At 43.9% G+C, this 16,008-nt stretch overlaps 1 protein-coding gene and 1 non-coding gene across 6 annotated transcripts in view; both read left to right on the forward strand.

Annotated features, from left to right (window-relative positions):
• The window catches only part of CHD4 (chromodomain helicase DNA binding protein 4), a 31,584-nt gene extending 15,938 nt beyond the window's left edge, over window positions 1-15,646 (forward strand). For 3 of the 5 annotated variants that reach the window (XM_045554506.1, XM_045554509.1, XM_045554508.1), the window contains exons 24-40: window positions 72-309; window positions 462-637; window positions 3,426-3,606; window positions 3,691-3,777; window positions 3,868-3,956; window positions 5,339-5,472; window positions 5,818-5,962; window positions 6,076-6,241; window positions 6,499-6,596; window positions 6,710-6,839; window positions 7,104-7,175; window positions 7,475-7,612; window positions 7,882-7,990; window positions 8,102-8,234; window positions 13,777-13,972; window positions 14,680-14,843; window positions 15,023-15,646. In XM_045554506.1, coding sequence (XP_045410462.1) covers window positions 72-309; window positions 462-637; window positions 3,426-3,606; window positions 3,691-3,777; window positions 3,868-3,956; window positions 5,339-5,472; window positions 5,818-5,962; window positions 6,076-6,241; window positions 6,499-6,596; window positions 6,710-6,839; window positions 7,104-7,175; window positions 7,475-7,612; window positions 7,882-7,990; window positions 8,102-8,234; window positions 13,777-13,972; window positions 14,680-14,843; window positions 15,023-15,040 — 2,274 coding nt within the window. In that variant the 3' untranslated portion in view covers window positions 15,041-15,646. Of the gene's footprint in view, window positions 1-71; window positions 310-461; window positions 638-3,425; window positions 3,778-3,867; window positions 3,957-5,338; window positions 5,473-5,817; window positions 5,963-6,075; window positions 6,242-6,498; window positions 6,597-6,709; window positions 6,840-7,103; window positions 7,176-7,474; window positions 7,613-7,881; window positions 7,991-8,101; window positions 8,235-13,776; window positions 13,973-14,679; window positions 14,844-15,022 lie in introns of all 5 variants that reach the window. The other 2 variants (XM_045554507.1, XM_045554505.1) reach the window with 2 other exon arrangements.
• Window positions 6,278-6,416, forward strand: LOC123640933. The gene has a single exon (XR_006736160.1). It is a non-coding gene; the product is annotated as a small Cajal body-specific RNA 11 (non-coding RNA).
• Window positions 15,647-16,008: the final 362 nt, after the last annotated feature.

The following is a 16,008-nucleotide window of genomic DNA, read 5'->3' on the forward strand; positions in this document are numbered from 1 at the left end:
TATGTGGAAGTCAAGGCAAGAATGGCAGCAGGAAAATATGGTTTCTGGCTTTATTTCCTGCTCAACTCCAGGCCTTTAGTAGAGCTCACCGTATTGGTCAAAATAAGAAGGTGATGATCTACCGATTTGTGACCCGTGCGTCAGTGGAGGAGCGTATCACACAAGTGGCAAAGAAGAAGATGATGCTGACGCATCTAGTGGTGCGGCCTGGGCTGGGCTCCAAGACTGGATCTATGTCCAAACAGGAGCTTGATGATATCCTCAAATTTGGCACTGAGGAACTGTTCAAGGATGAAGCCACAGATGGAGGTGAGCTAGTCAGGAACTTAGGTTTTGGTATGGGGCTTGGTCTCTCTGAAGGGTAGGGAGAATCTTTGATACCAAGGATCCTGTGGGACTTGCTTCTTTTACTGCAGCTACTGAAGCTGACTTTGGGGGTATGGGCCCCTGATTCTTTATAGGAGGAGACAACAAAGAGGGAGAAGATAGCAGCGTTATCCACTATGATGATAAGGCCATTGAACGGCTACTGGACCGTAACCAGGATGAGACCGAAGACACAGAACTACAAGGCATGAATGAATATTTGAGCTCATTCAAAGTGGCCCAGTATGTGGTGCGAGAAGAAGAAATGGGGGTGAGTATGAGTCTAAGGTAGTTGTGCTTGGTGATTTGTCTGAAAATTGGAGTTGAGACCAAGATGATATTTGAGACAAGAGGAAAACATCTGTAGGCAAATTAGTATGTTGATGAATTGATATACCTCTTCCCTTGAAAACAAAGCCTATAACATATGACTAATTAATATTCTCATCTTTGCCTTGGCTATTAGGAAACTTATAGCCAAATACCATCCTCACAACAATTGTATTGGCTCTTTGCCAGAATCTGATTTTCTCTTATGTATTTTATTAACCCTACAAGTAAATTTTTGAATGGTACCTCAAATCTTTTTGCAGAAAAGGCAGGTGATAAGATATATACTTAGATAATCTATCTCCTTGTGCTTAAAGTTGAGTTATTTCCCTTTTTTTCTCTTCCCTTCTTTTTCTTGGCTTTTATAGCAAAAAACCAAAAAATATTAAAACAGAAATGTGTGACTTGTTTTAATAGTTTTGTCCCCCAAATGATATAGAGGGTCATGAAATGAAAAATGAAATTTGTTTTCTCTTCTGGTGCCCTTTAATTCCCTCAGCTCAGGGTTCTTAGACTTGGCATAGGTTCTGGTGGTCTTTGCCATCTTTTCTCATCCTTCCAACTCAGAGCCATCCTCTTGCGATGTTTTTCTGATATATTCCTATTATCTTGGTTCTTGAAGGTAGTTCTACTAACTTCAGTTTATGTGTATCTGGGGCTGAAAAGTCTGACACAGGTCTACAGACCAGTAGTAGTTCATCAAACACGGCCCTCCTAATGGGGTGCTCCATGGTCCCTTCATTGGCAGTGAGTGTACACACAAGTGATTGGCTGTGAACATGTGCTAAGTGGATGATCTCTGCTGGTTACTACACAAGTATATACATTGTTTGCTGATTAGTGATCTCAGCTGCTGTTTACTTCTTTTATAATTTTAAGTTTCATGTTTTAATAGATAGTAATTTACATGGTTCAAAATATACAAAGTTATCTCTTTTCCCTCTGTCCTCTAACAACCTAGTTCCCTTCCTGGGGACAAGTAATGTTTTTATTTTCTTACCTATCTTTCCAAAAATATTTTATGTGCATAGAAATTATACATACATTTGTATACATCTATGTATACATATGCATATGTGCACATAAACACCACTTTTTCTTTTAAACACAAAAGAAATTTATTATACATATGTTCTCTACCTTGCTTTTGTCCACTTAATATGTCTTGGAGATACAGACCAGGCCAGAACATAAAGAGCCCCCCCACCTTTTTTTTTTTTTTTGCTGTTTAGCATATCCTTGTTTGGAAGTGTAGTTATTTCTTGGTATCTGTGTGGGAGAGGACCTCCCATGGATACCAAAATCCATGGATGCTCTAGTCCCACATATAAAACAGTATGGTATTTGCATATAATGTATGCACATCCTCCCATGTACTTTATTTATTTTTATTTCAAAAAATTAAGGGGGTACAAATGTTTTTGTTTCATGGATACCTTGTATAATGCTTAAGTCAGGGCTTTTGGTGCACCCGTCACCAAAATAGTGTTCATTGTACCCAATAGGTGAGTTTTTGTCTCTCCCCTTATGCTGCCTTCTTGGTTTCCAGTGTCCTTTTATATCCCTTTGTAACCTCCCGTGTATTTTAAATCATCACTAGGTTACTTATAATATCTAATACAGTGTAAATGCTATGTAAATAGTTGTTATACTATATTATTTAGGGAATAATGACCAAAAAAGTCTGTACATGTTCAGTACAAACATAATTTTGTTTTTTCCTGAATATTTTTGATCCTTAATTGCTTGAATCCACCGATATAGAACCCATGGATATGGAGGGCTGACTGTACTGTAATTTATTTAATTAGTTTCATAATGATGGGCATATTTAGGTTGTTCCTGATATTATGCTATTAGCAGTAGTTTAATTCTAAAATAAGGGATTTGGAATCAATCAGTGGTCATGAAGTGTCTGAAAAGAATGTAACTTAAAGATATTATGCTATCAGCAGCAGTTTAATTCTAATATAAGGGATTTGGAATCAATCAGTGGTCCTGAAGTGTCTGAAAAAAATGTAACTTAAAGACTTTTCAGAGGAGCAAAAACATTATTGGGACATAAGAGGATAATATATAATTTTTTTTTCTTTACAGACAGTTGGTAAGCTTTTGTGAAATTTATTTTGTTGTTAAACTTTTATGAAGTTTATGAAGAATAGAAGGGCTTATGGCCTTTCTATTTTATCTCTCATGAAAATCTTTGGCAGTATTTCAAAAGCTTCTTCATTCTGGCTTGCTAAAGCTCTAACATCTCTTTCCTTCTTTTTGCTATCTTCCAATTGTATGTGCATCAGTACAAGGGGTTACACAAGAAAGCTTCCTGGCTGGGCACAGTGGCTCTCACCTGTAATCCCAGCACTTTGGGAGGCTGAGGCAGGATGGAGGATTGCTTGAGGCCAGTTCAAGACCAGCCTGGGCAACATAGCGAGACCCATCTCTATGAAAAATTAAAAAAAAAGAAGAAAGCTTCGTATCTCTTCATCCTTCGCTGTGATAATAGCCCCATCCCATGTTTATCTTCAGTTATGCTCACTGCTAATCCATACATAATTAGGAGGAGCCATGCCCTGTCAGTTAAGTTTCTTCTGAGTTCTTAGCTCTAAGCAGGCACACCAAGTATTTAAGAGCCATGGAAAGGAGCTAGCAGAATGGGAACTGTGAGGACCAGGGGTAGCTGGTGGTGCTGACTTCAGCACCCCTGAGTCCTGGTCCTCCCTCTGTCCCAGGAGGAAGAGGAGGTAGAACGGGAAATCATAAAACAGGAAGAAAGTGTGGATCCTGACTACTGGGAGAAATTGCTGCGGCACCATTATGAGCAGCAGCAAGAAGATCTAGCCCGAAATCTGGGCAAAGGAAAAAGAATCCGTAAACAGGTCAACTACAATGATGGCTCCCAGGAGGACCGAGGTGTGTGTGGCCGGCCCCGCCCCCCACCCATGGGCCGTTCCACTAGAGCAGTGGGCCCCGCTCATCTGCCCTCTCTCCCTCCAGATTGGCAGGACGACCAGTCCGACAACCAGTCCGATTACTCAGTGGCCTCAGAGGAAGGTGATGAAGACTTTGATGAACGTTCAGAAGGTGAGGGCTGTGCTTTTCTGCTGGTTTTCTAAAGATTGCTTTGTTTAGTACCCCTACCAGTGTCACTCATTCATCTTTTTCTTCTTGCAGCTCCCCGCAGGCCCAGTCGTAAGGGCCTGCGGAATGATAAAGATAAGCCATTGCCTCCTCTGTTGGCCCGTGTTGGTGGGAATATTGAAGTAAGTGGCATATTAAAGGTTATTAAGTATGAAATGTCTGACTTCCTTAAGTACTAAGTTTGACAGTTGGTATCTCTGACATTTTTCTTTGACACTTCTTGTTTTATTTTTATCATGAAGGTACACCCTCAGTCTTTCAAATGTACATTTTGGCTTGTGATTACCTTTCACGTTTTTTTAAGAGTAATTTTTGTAAAACCATGGATAAGTCAAAAATTTGTGTTATTTTTGAATATGAGTTCCATCGTGGAACCAATACAGTGCAAACAGCTCTAAATATCAACAAAGTATTTAGGAAGGATGTGGCTAATGAGTGCACAGTATGTCGATGGTTTGAGAAGTTCTGTTCTGGTGATTTTAATCTTGAAAATGAGCCACATGGGCGACCTGAGACCAAGGTAGATAATGATGAGCTGAAAGCTGTAATGGAAGCGAGTCCATCTCAACCTACCTGTCAGTTAGCAGCAAGGTTTGACATTACTATTCCAACAGTATTGGACCATTTGAAACAAATTGGCAAGGTAAAGAAGCTGGCTAGATGGGTTCCGCATGAATTAGACGAGCGTCAGAAGAGAAATTATCTTGAAGCTTGCCTTTCTTTGCTGTCATGACATAAAGGCGAACCATTTCTACACCCTATTGTGATGTGTGATGAAAAATGGATTCTTTTTGACAATTCTAAGTGTTTGGCACAATGGTTGGATAAAGATGAAGTGCCGAAACACAGTCTAAAACTGATACTCATTTAAAAAAGCTAATGGTGTCTGTTTGGTGGTCCAGTGCTGGTATTATCCACTATAGCTTCATGAAACCTGGTGAATCGATTATAGTGGATGTCTACTGCAACCGATTGGATGAAATGATGAGGATGCTTGTGATTAAGCAGCCAAGATTGGTCAATAGAGACAAGCCAATCCTTTTATAAGACAACGCTGGACCACATGTTGCACAAACAATGCTGCTTAAACTATAGGAGCTGGACTTCAAAACTTTGTCATCCACCTTATTTACCAGACCTTGCACCAGCTGACTACCACTGCTTCCAGGCTTTGGACCACTTCTTGCAAGGAAAAATTTTCAGTTCTCACCAAGCTGTGGAAAACGCTTTTTGTGATTTCATCACTTGCTCTCCAGGCTTCTTTGTTGCTGGCATAAATGAGCTACCATTAAGGTGGCAAAGCTGTTGATAGTTTAGGTGCATACTTTGATTAATGGTACTGCTTCTTGTTTGAGGTATAATAAACTACACTTTTGATTTGAAATCAGAATTTTCATATTTAATGACCTAATATAATTCTCAGGAGGGGTGGGTAAGTGCCAGATATTGGGTCTTTGATGGAGTGAGACCTGCTCCCTCTCACCTAGGTTCTTTTTTCCCCTAGGTACTAGGTTTTAATGCTCGTCAGCGAAAAGCCTTTCTTAATGCAATTATGCGATATGGGATGCCACCTCAGGATGCTTTTACCACTCAATGGCTTGTGAGAGATCTGCGAGGCAAATCAGAGAAAGAGTTCAAGTAAGTTTGAAGGCTGCAGCAGACTGATCTAGAGCAAGGGCTTCTCCTCTGTGGTCTTCCCACAGTACTGGTCCAGGCTGTGCAGGGAAGTGGGCTGTTTTCCTTTGCTGAAGTAGGCAGGTGAAGCTGTTAGTAATAAGAGTTGTGTTCTTAGCTTCCCTGGAAGAGAACCCTGGGTCCTGGTGCAGGGTCTGGAGGCCAGCCTTCCAGTGCAGTGGTTGGCTTTACCTCAAGGTGGAGCCATAGTCATTGCCTGTGATAATGCCTAACTGGAGGTGGAAAAGAATCTGATCTAGGAGTTGACATGATCCCAGTTTAACTCATTTCTCTACTTCTTTACTATAGGGCTTATGTCTCTCTTTTTATGAGGCATTTATGTGAGCCAGGGGCAGACGGGGCTGAGACCTTTGCTGATGGTGTCCCCCGAGAAGGCTTGTCTCGGCAGCATGTCCTTACTAGGATTGGTGTCATGTCCTTGATTCGCAAGAAGGTGAGGTCTGAGCCTTTCTCTGTTGTTAAAATTTTTGAGGGAAACTGGGAGTCCAACAGGAAAGGCGCCTAGAGCTGGAATTAGGTCTTCAACTTCTTGTCCCATTGCTACAGGTTCAGGAATTTGAACATGTTAATGGGCGCTGGAGCATGCCTGAACTGGCTGAAGTAGAGGAAAATAAAAAGATGTCCCAGCCAGGGTCACCCTCCCCAAAGACTCCTACACCCTCCACTCCAGGGGACACACAGCCTAATACTCCTGCACCTGCCCCACCTGCTGGTAAGTCTGCCTGTCCTGTCATTTTCTATCCCTGTCTTGTCCTAGCCTATGCTTGCTCTGCTCCCTGTGCTCAGTTCAAACAGGGTAGTCTGGCAGGACACACAGTAATCTCCCTCTCAGTTTAGGAGAGCTGTCCTAAGAATAGGGCTGGCTCTTAAAGGCACGAGAGGACAATTTAAGATGAGACAAACTGGGAAGGCATAACCTCTCTGATCTAGGACCTTCTTCCTAATTGATTGTCTCTTACTGGTCTGCAGAGGATGGGATAAAAATAGAGGAAAATAGCCTCAAAGAAGAAGAGAACACGGAAGGAGAAAAGGAGGTTAAATCTGCAGCCTCTGAGGCTGCTGTCGAGGTAAGAGATGGGAGTGACCGTGTGCCATACTGAAGGCAAAGGGATAAGCGCACTCTTCCTTTCAGGTGCTGCCTGTCTGCTTCATCTTCTTCCTTTTTTTTTTTCCTTTGAAGTGTACACAGCCCCCTGCCCCTGCCTCAGAGGATGAAAAGGTCCTTGTTGAGCCCCTTGAGGGAGAGGAGAAAGTGGAAAAGGCAGAGGTGAAGGAGAGAACAGAGGAACCTATGGAGACAGAGCCCAAAGGTACCCACATTTTTAAGCACTGCAGATCCCTGTGTGAACCATAGTTGCTTTTGGACTTTCAGCTGGGCTGGAATGTCAGGAGGAAGTGACATACTGAAGAGTCCTGCACCCTTGATTTTAGATTGCCGCTCCCCCGCCCCAAGACATTTTTATGACTTTAATTACAGAAATTTAGATGTAGGATGGTTCCAATTGGGTAAGAGTGTGGAACAGAAAAGAACATTCTTCCTTTATGTATATTTTCAATGCCATCTGTTCCTCTAGGTGTTGCTGATGTGGAGAAGGTGGAGGAGAAATCAGCAATAGATCTGACCCCTATTGTGGTAGAGGACAAAGGTGAGTGTTTGGAGAAGCCGACTGTGGTTTAGAAGGACTCTAAAACCAGAAGCAAGGACTTTATCCTCCCCTGCCTCCCTGTCCATAGCCACGTAGCCATTTTATCCCAAGATAAAAGACTTTTCTGTCTTTACACTTGGTTGTTAGTTGGCTGGTGGCAACTTTTCTGGGTTTGAGAGACACCCATCTGGATAAAAGGTGGTGGCAGATGGATATCTTACAGTATGTAGTGCTGTGGGTAGGGCCATGCTGCTGGGCTCTGGTCTGGGGCTGACAGTTTTCTTCTGCATACCCTGCAGAAGAGAAGAAAGAAGAAGAAGAGAAGAAAGAGGTGATGCTTCAGAATGGAGAGACCCCCAAGGACTTGAGTGATGAGAAACAGAAGAAAAATATTAAACAGCGTTTCATGTTCAACATCGCAGATGGTGGTTTTACTGGTATGGAAGTGAGGAACTAGCTGGGGTTAGAATGATCTGAGGTGAAATTGGGGTTCTTGTCAGAAACCTGGGTGCAGAGGCTTTACTAGATGAGGGAGTGCCAGGCTGCCTGTGCACTTCTCTGGGTTCTGTGCTAGAAAGCCAGCGGCTTTCTATGCTAAGATGGTGTCTGGGGTGGGGGCTGGGGCACAGGAATAAATAGTTTTTTCAGTTCTCACAGATGTTTGCCTTTTTCCCTCCTTTCCAACCTTCTCTACATTCCACCTCAGAGTTGCACTCCCTTTGGCAGAATGAGGAGCGAGCAGCCACAGTCACCAAGAAGACTTATGAGATCTGGCATCGACGGCATGACTACTGGCTCCTAGCTGGCATCATAAAGTATCCTTTACCTGGGTCTGGACCGAGGTTCTTGGTGAAAGGTTCTGAAGATCTCTTAGTGTGAGGTTCTTATTTACCTTGTTTTGTTTTTCCTGAGCACTTTTCCAATAGTCATGGCTATGCCCGGTGGCAGGACATCCAGAATGACCCACGCTATGCCATCCTCAATGAGCCTTTCAAGGGTGAAATGAACCGTGGCAATTTCTTAGAGATCAAGAATAAATTTCTAGCTCGAAGGTTCAAGGTGAGCAGGATGGGGAGGGAGGGATACAGGGTTTAGGTGACAGACTTTAAGTGTAGAAGGTTCTGCAAAGGAGGGAGTCTATTCATTCAGCCATTCTGTTTTAACTTTGTATATTGTATGAAAGGCTTTGTCTCCTAAGTAACTTAAATATTAGGGCTCAAGATGTACAGACCTGAAACTGAAAGTTAACCAGCTGTACATGAGCTATAGGTGACTGTGTCCCTAATGAATGACACAGACTAGTGTAATGCATTTGTTGGAGGAATACTGCAGGTTGGAGTGTTCAGGAAAGATAGAGGTGGGATTGAACTGGCTCTCTAAGGAGATAGAGCTGTCAGTGGGCTGGTGGTCCTTTTTTCTGGGTTAAAGAATACTGAGGTGGATGCAAAAAGGAGATGCAAAAGTAGAGCTCCATTTTCAGAATCACTAGGGTTAAGCCCACCAAAGTGAGTCTCATTTAGAAATTCAGCAACTTTATTGAGGGTACCCTGTGTGCAGGCCATCAGATGCGATACCCTGAAGACAAGACATGTACTTCTTAAGTTGAGTATAACTGGGGGAATAAGAGATGTACACTAATAACCTTCAAGTGGTACATACCAAGCAATGATTGGCATAGGGATACAAGGACAAATAAGGCATGGTGCCTATTCTCAAGGAGCTTTCAGTTTCAAGTAGAAGCAAATGTGTAATCAAAACAATGCCATTCTTCATATCAGGAGTCAGACGGCTGAATGGCATGAGGAAGTTCTCCAGAAGGGAATGAGGAAGCAGGAAGGGAGCTCACAAATGTCTTTATGGAGATGATGGTATTGGAATTAAGTTTTGTTGAATGTGATAAGAGATTGTTGGGTAGAATCAGAAGGGTGTTTGAACTAAAGGGATTAGATTGGGCAAAGACACAGAGGTAGCAAAGCTTAGGGTATTTGGGAACAGCAGGTAGCCCAGTTGAGCTGTAGAAAACATTTGTATTGGGTGATGGTGGGAGGTAGGTTGGAAAGAGAGCGGTAAGGGCTAGAAGTCAGTAGGTGGATTCTTGGTACCAGATGAGACAGTTTGGACTTCACGCTGTGGTTAATGGACAGCCACTGAAGTTTTGTGAACAGAGTTTTGATAGGACCAAGGGGAATGGAAACAGCATTCATGAGATAATAGAAATGCCATATAGTCATGAGTTATTAAGGGCCTGGGCTGTGATGCTGGTTGTGGAAAATGAAGAGGATAAGGATAAAGGAAACGGCCAGGTGCGGTGGCTCACACCTGTAATCCTAGCACTCTGGGAGGCCCGAGGTGAGAGGATCGCTCGAGGTCAGGAGTTCAAAACCAGCCTGAGCAAGAGCAAGATCCCTACTCTACTGAAAATAGAAAGAAATTAGCCGGACAACTAAAAATATATAGGAAAAATTAGCCAGGCATAGTGGTGCATGCCTATAGTCCCGGCTACTCTGGAGGCTGAGGCAAGAGGATTGCATGAGCCCAGGAATTTCAGGTTGCTGTGAGCTAGGCTAACTCCAGGGCACTCTAGCCTGGGCGACAGAGCAAGACTCTGTCCCCCCCCCCTCCAAAAAAAAAAAAAGCATAAAGGAAATAAAACACCAAAGAATTTACAGATTAACTGTAGGGATCAGCAAACCTTTTCTTTTCTTTTTTTTTTTTGAGACAAGAGTCTTGCTTTGTTGTCCGGGCTAGAGTGAGTGCCGTGGCATCAGCCTAGCTCACAGCAACCTCAAACTCCTGGGCTTAAGTGATCATTTTGCCTCAGCCTCCCGAGTAGCTGGGACTACAGGCATGTGCCACCATGCCCGGCTAATTTTTTCTATATATTTTTAGTTGTTCAGCTAATTTCTTTCTATTTTTAGTAGAGACGGAGTCTTGCTCTTGCTCAGGCTGGTGTTGAACTCCTGAGCTCAAATGGTCCACCCTCCTCGGCCTCCCAGAGTGCTAGGATTACAGGCGTGAGCCACCGTGCCCGGCCAGCAAACCTTTTCTATTAAAGGACCAGATAGGTTTTTGGCTTTGTGGGACATATGGTCTCTGTTTCAAATACTATATTTTGTCATTGTTGTGTGAAAGCAGCCATAGGTGGTATATTAATGAATAGGTATGGATGTATTCCAGTGAAACATCATTGATGGACTCTGAAATTTGAGTTTCTTATGATTTTCATGAAGTAGCATGAAATAGTAGTCTTTTCCTTTTTTTCAACCATTTAAAAAATGTAAAACCTGGCCGGGCATGGTAGCCCACATCCATAATCCTAGGACTCCGGGAGGCCAAGTCTGGGAGGATTGCTTTGAGTTCACGAGTTCAAGACCAGCCTGAGCAAGAATAAGACCCCCGTCCCTATAAAAAATAGAAAAATTACCTGGGTGTGGTGGTGTGTGCCTGTAGTCCCAGCTACTTGGGAGGCTGAGGCAGGAGGCTCAAACTTGCTTGAGCCCAGGAGTTTGAGGTTGTGGTGAGCTGTGATGATGCTACTGTACCCTACCCAGGGTGACAGAATGAGACTCTGTCTCAAAAAACAGTAAAACCTGCCCTTAGTTCTTGGGCCATACAAAAATAGGTGGTGGGCCACATTTGGCTCATAGGCATAGTTTGCGAAGTCCTAACTTAATGCATTTTAGGTACAAAGTAGTGAGTAAGACTTAAAAAATAACTGATATTTTGACCCAAAGTCACTGAGAAAGTTAAATTATCATTTAAGAGGCGGAGGCTGGGCATGCTAGCTCATGCCTGTAATCCCAGCACTTTGGGAGACTGAGGCAGGAGGATCATTTGAGGCCAAGAGTTTGCGACCAGTCTGGGCAACACAGCAAGACCCCATCTCTAAAAACAAACAAACAAAAAATGAGCCAGGCATGGTGGTGCCCGCCTGTAGTCCCAGCTATCTGGGAGGCAGAGGTGGGAGGATCTCTTGTGTCCAGGAGTTTGAGGTTATAGTGAGCTGATAGTGGCACTACACTCAAGCTGGGCCAGCAGAGCAAGACCCTGTCTCCAAAAAAAAAAAAAGAGAGGGAGCAATTTGTAGAAAAGAATGATAAAGCCAACTTTAGACAAGTCACACATCTACACCCATCTCGCTGCTACCCTCACCACCATACGCTAGTGGAATCAGACCCAGTGCTCAAGGTGCGCATTTGAGAAACATCAAATCATCTGTGTAGAGGTGCTGGCTGACACTAGGAGAGGAGAAATCTCTTGGGTGAATGCTTCAAAAGAACAGCAGCGAGCCAAGGGCTAAATCTGGAGAATGCTCACAGTTTGGGACAGGAAGAGAGAGCTGGTGAAGGAGACAGGGTATGTGGATTCAAAGGAGATGCTGGGTCTATTTGGGAATAAATTAGTAGGCCCTGATGGAGCCAGATGTTGTTAAAGAAACAATAGCCCGTTCTCATACCATCCTTTTTCCTGGCCCCTAATGGATTCACTCATTAAGAACCAGTGGATACTTGGGCTAATTAAGTTGTCTATAACTTAAGAACCAACATTCTGCCTCTTGGGATTTATTTCAAAGAACCTTTAATAGAGCAGTATAATTTTTGGTGGTGTGATCCTGGAGGCAACCTCGGTGTTCGACACTAGGAGACTGGATAGGTACAACATGGATTCATATCATGCTTGCAGTGTTAAGCAACAGAAACAACAAAATACATGTGCAACAACATAAATGTCCAACACAAATGGACCCTTTTTTTTAATTTTTTTGAGACAGTCTCACTCTGTTGCCCAGGCTAGAGTGCGGTGGCGTCAGCCTAGCTCACAGCAACCTCAAACTCCTGGGCTCAAGCAATCCAGCTGCCTCAGCCTCCTGAGTAGCTGGGACTACAGGCGTGTGCCACCATGCCCAGCTAATTTTTTCTCGATAAGTTTTTAGTTGTTAGTATAATTTCTTTCTATTTTTTTAGTAGAGACGGGGTTTCGCTTTTGCTTAGGCTGGTCTCGAACTCCTGAGCTCAAACAATCTACCCACCTCGGCCTCCCAGAGTGCTAGGATTACAGGCGTGAGCCACCGCGCCCAGCCTTTTAAAAGGTTATGAAGAAGAAGCATCTTATATGTTTAGGAAACATCACTTTATAAGTTAGAAATGTACCTATGAAACAATAATAGTCTTAGCCAGGCAAGATGGCATATACCTATAGTACCTGCAGCTACTTGGGAGGCTGAAGCCAAAGGATCGATCCTGATAAGTATGGTAGGTAGATAAGGTAGGTATATCCATAGGATGGAGTACCATGCAACCATTAAAACAATTTTTTGAAGAGTAGTTTGTGATAAAGGAATATGCTTAACCATGTAACTTAGAATGAAAACAATATGGATATATGTACATAGTATGATCTCAATTATGTAAAAATATATGCATAGAAAAGCCTTAGAAGAAAAACATCAGAATGTTAGTATTATTTCTAGTAGGTGGGATTATTTGTGTTTTTAATTCTTTATACATTCTGTATTTTCTTTTCTTTTTTTTTTTTTTTGAGACAGAGTCTCACTCTCTTGCCTGGGCTAGAGTGCTGTGGCGTCAGCCTAGCTCACAGCAACCTCAAACTCCTGAGCTCAAGCGATCCTCCTGCCTCGGCCTCCCAGAGTGCTAGGATTACAGGCGTGAGCTACCACGCCCGGCCTACATTCTATATTTTCTAAATTGAGTTTTTTGCATGTTTGTTTGAGACAGTCTTGCTCTGTTGCCCTGGCTTGAGTGCAGTGGCATGATCATTGTTCACTGCAACCTCCAACTTCTGGTCTCAAGCCATCCTCCTGCCTGAGCCTTCTGAGTAGCTAGGACTACAGGTGTGGGCCACCACATCTGACTAATGCTTTTTTTTTTTTTTTTGAGACAGAGTCCTGCTTTGTCGCCTGGCTAAAGTGAGTGCCGTGGTGTCAGCCTAGCTCACAGCAACCTCAAACTCTCTGAGCTTAAGCGATCCTACTGCCTCAGCCTCCCGAGTAGCTGGGACTACAGGCATGCACCACCATGCCCGGCTAATTTTTTTCTATATATATTTTAGTTGGCCAGATAATTTTCTTTCTATTTTTAGTAGAGACGGGGTCTTGCTCTTGCTCAGGCTGGTCTCAAACTTCTGACCTCGAGCAATCCACCTGCCTCGGCCTCCCAGAGTGCTAGGATTACAGGCGTGAGCCACTGCGCCCGGCCTTTTTTTAAAATTTCTTTTGCAGAGATGGGTTATTGCTGTTGCCCAGGCTGGTCTTGAACTCCTGGCATCAAGTGATCCTCCAGCCTTGGCCTCTGAAAGTCCTAAGATTATAGTCATGAGCCACTGCACCTGGCCAAGTTTTTATCATTTTTCTATAAGAGAGAATCTAAAGGGTAGAGAGTTTTTAAAACATGGGCCTCCAAAGGGAATAAAAGAAACAATGCAATATTGGACTACTTGGGTATGGGAAATGGTGTTGGGGAGCCATCCATGAAGTTCTTTTTAGGTTCACATTACCTGGAGGAAGAGGTAAACTGAGAGGCCCATCAGCAGTGAGCAAATGAGTGTCAGTCCAACTCCTATCTCCTCTTTATCCCTCATCCAGCTCTTGGAACAAGCCCTGGTGATTGAGGAACAGCTGCGCCGGGCAGCTTACCTGAACATGTCAGAGGACCCCTCTCACCCTTCCATGGCCCTGAACACCCGCTTTGCTGAGGTGGAGTGTTTGGCGGAAAGTCATCAGCACCTGTCCAAGGAGTCAATGGCAGGAAACAAGCCAGCCAATGCAGTCTTGCACAAAGGTAGCCAGTGGCTCCCCTGCCTCCTGCTGATTGATTCATCCTCCTACCTCCCCTAACGGAAACCTTTTGTTTCCAAACCTTTTTCAGAGCCCTTTTGTCTGGGAGCTTAGGAAGTGCTAGGAATTTTTGTCATCCTCCTGAGGAAGTTAGTATCAGTAAATAAATAGACAGTAGTTCTTTGCCTCTTTTAATATATTCGGGTTCTTGAGATAGAAAGCAAAGCAAATATAGTTCCATCTGGGATACTTCAGAGGTAACTTCAGGTGATTTAAGATCCCATCAAATTCTAGACACCTTTCCACATCTTCTTTCTAATTAAAGTAAAACATCATGAGGAGGGTGAAATGAGGAAAAGAAGGCTCTGTTATCAGGGAAGTAAGAAACAGATCCAGAAGGTAGAGAGGTAAGATAAGAGTGAGAAAAAGAAACAGGAATAAGCTGTTCTCAACAAGTGGGGGAAATACATACAGACAATAGCAAAGGATAATGAGGGTCTTTAAAAAGCAGATTCATGGACAGTTAGAACTGGAATATGAGGAGTAGAGATTTGAGCACAGAGGAGGCCAGTCAAGTGACTCAGTGACAAAAGGCAGTAACATAGCACAGTGACTTGGTTACTGAGAATCCATGGGGCAGGCTGGTCCGCCAGGGTAGAAGGAGCTGTCGTGACCATCTCAGCTCACCACCTCTTTTTTTCCCCTATGCAGTTCTGAAGCAGCTGGAAGAACTGCTGAGTGACATGAAAGCGGATGTGACTCGACTGCCAGCTACCATTGCCCGAATTCCCCCAGTAGCCGTGAGGTTACAGATGTCAGAGCGTAACATTCTCAGCCGCCTGGCAAACCGGGCACCCGAACCTACCCCACAGCAGGTAGGACCATTTCTTCTTTGTGCCAGTTCTTCCTGCAGAACCACTGTGGAACTTGTAACTTTGCTGTGTCCCTAGCTTTACATACTGGGCAGCCGGGCTGTGTATCATTGAGTTCCCTTGGGATGGGGTAGATTCCTGTGGTCTGCAATTCTGACTTCCTTGGCTCTCTTTCCCTATAGGTAGCCCAGCAACAGTGAAGATCCAGGTTGATGATACCACCTCCACCGCTGAGCAGTGACCTTCCTCACTTTCTCTTGTCCCAGCTTCTCCCCTGGGGGCCTGAGAGACCCTCACCTTCCTTCTGCCCATCTTCCATGTTGTAAAGGAACAGCGCCCCCATGCACTGGGGGAGGGGAGGGGGTGAGGGACAGTGGTGCCCTTCCTGCTGGAGAGACATGCAGCAGTAGCGCCGGCGCCATCTGCAGGGAGCTGGCGGGCTGGCCTTCTAGACCCTGGCTTCTTCCCACTGTAACGTCTGTTACACACAAACTCTTGTGGGTTCCTGCCAGGCTTGAAGAAAATGATCTGAATTTCTTCCTCCTTTTGGTTTTATTTTGTTGGTTTATTTTGTCTTTTCTTTTCTCCTTTTTTGGGGGGTATTCAGAGTGGGCTGGGCCCCTGGGCGAGACACAGCTACCTCTGTTGGCATCTTTTTAATACCAGGAACCCAGCGGCTCCAGCCACTGAGCGGCTAGAATGAAATAAAGTGGAAAAAAAAAAAAAAAGGAAAAAGAACCAAAACCATAAAAAGCCACAGCAAATTTCTTGATGAAAACTGAAAATAAAAGTTTCCTTGTATTTTAGTGCTCTGGTTCAGTGTGGGTGTAGGTGCAGGTGCATGAGTGTGTAGGGCAGGAGCCCAGGGTCTATGTAATTGGAAACTAAGGCTATCTCATGTCCTGATAGTCTACTGAAGAGTTGTGTTCTGTTGTGTGCATGTGCCCATTATGCACCCGACCAAGGATGACCGCCCCCTGTGACAGATGAGGCTGCAAAACTGCCTGTGTCACCACTTAATGGTTCTGTGACTTTGAGCAAGTTAACTTATCTGGGCTGCAGACTTTGCACGTATAAAATAGACATCTACCTCTTAGGGATTGAAGATAAACCACTTAAGTGCTTGGAACAGTTTTTAACACCGATTAGACACTACCTGAGTATTAAT

Source organism: Lemur catta, chromosome 6 (genome assembly GCF_020740605.2).
Source record: "Lemur catta isolate mLemCat1 chromosome 6, mLemCat1.pri, whole genome shotgun sequence".
Classification (NCBI taxonomy): Eukaryota; Metazoa; Chordata; class Mammalia; order Primates; family Lemuridae; genus Lemur; species Lemur catta.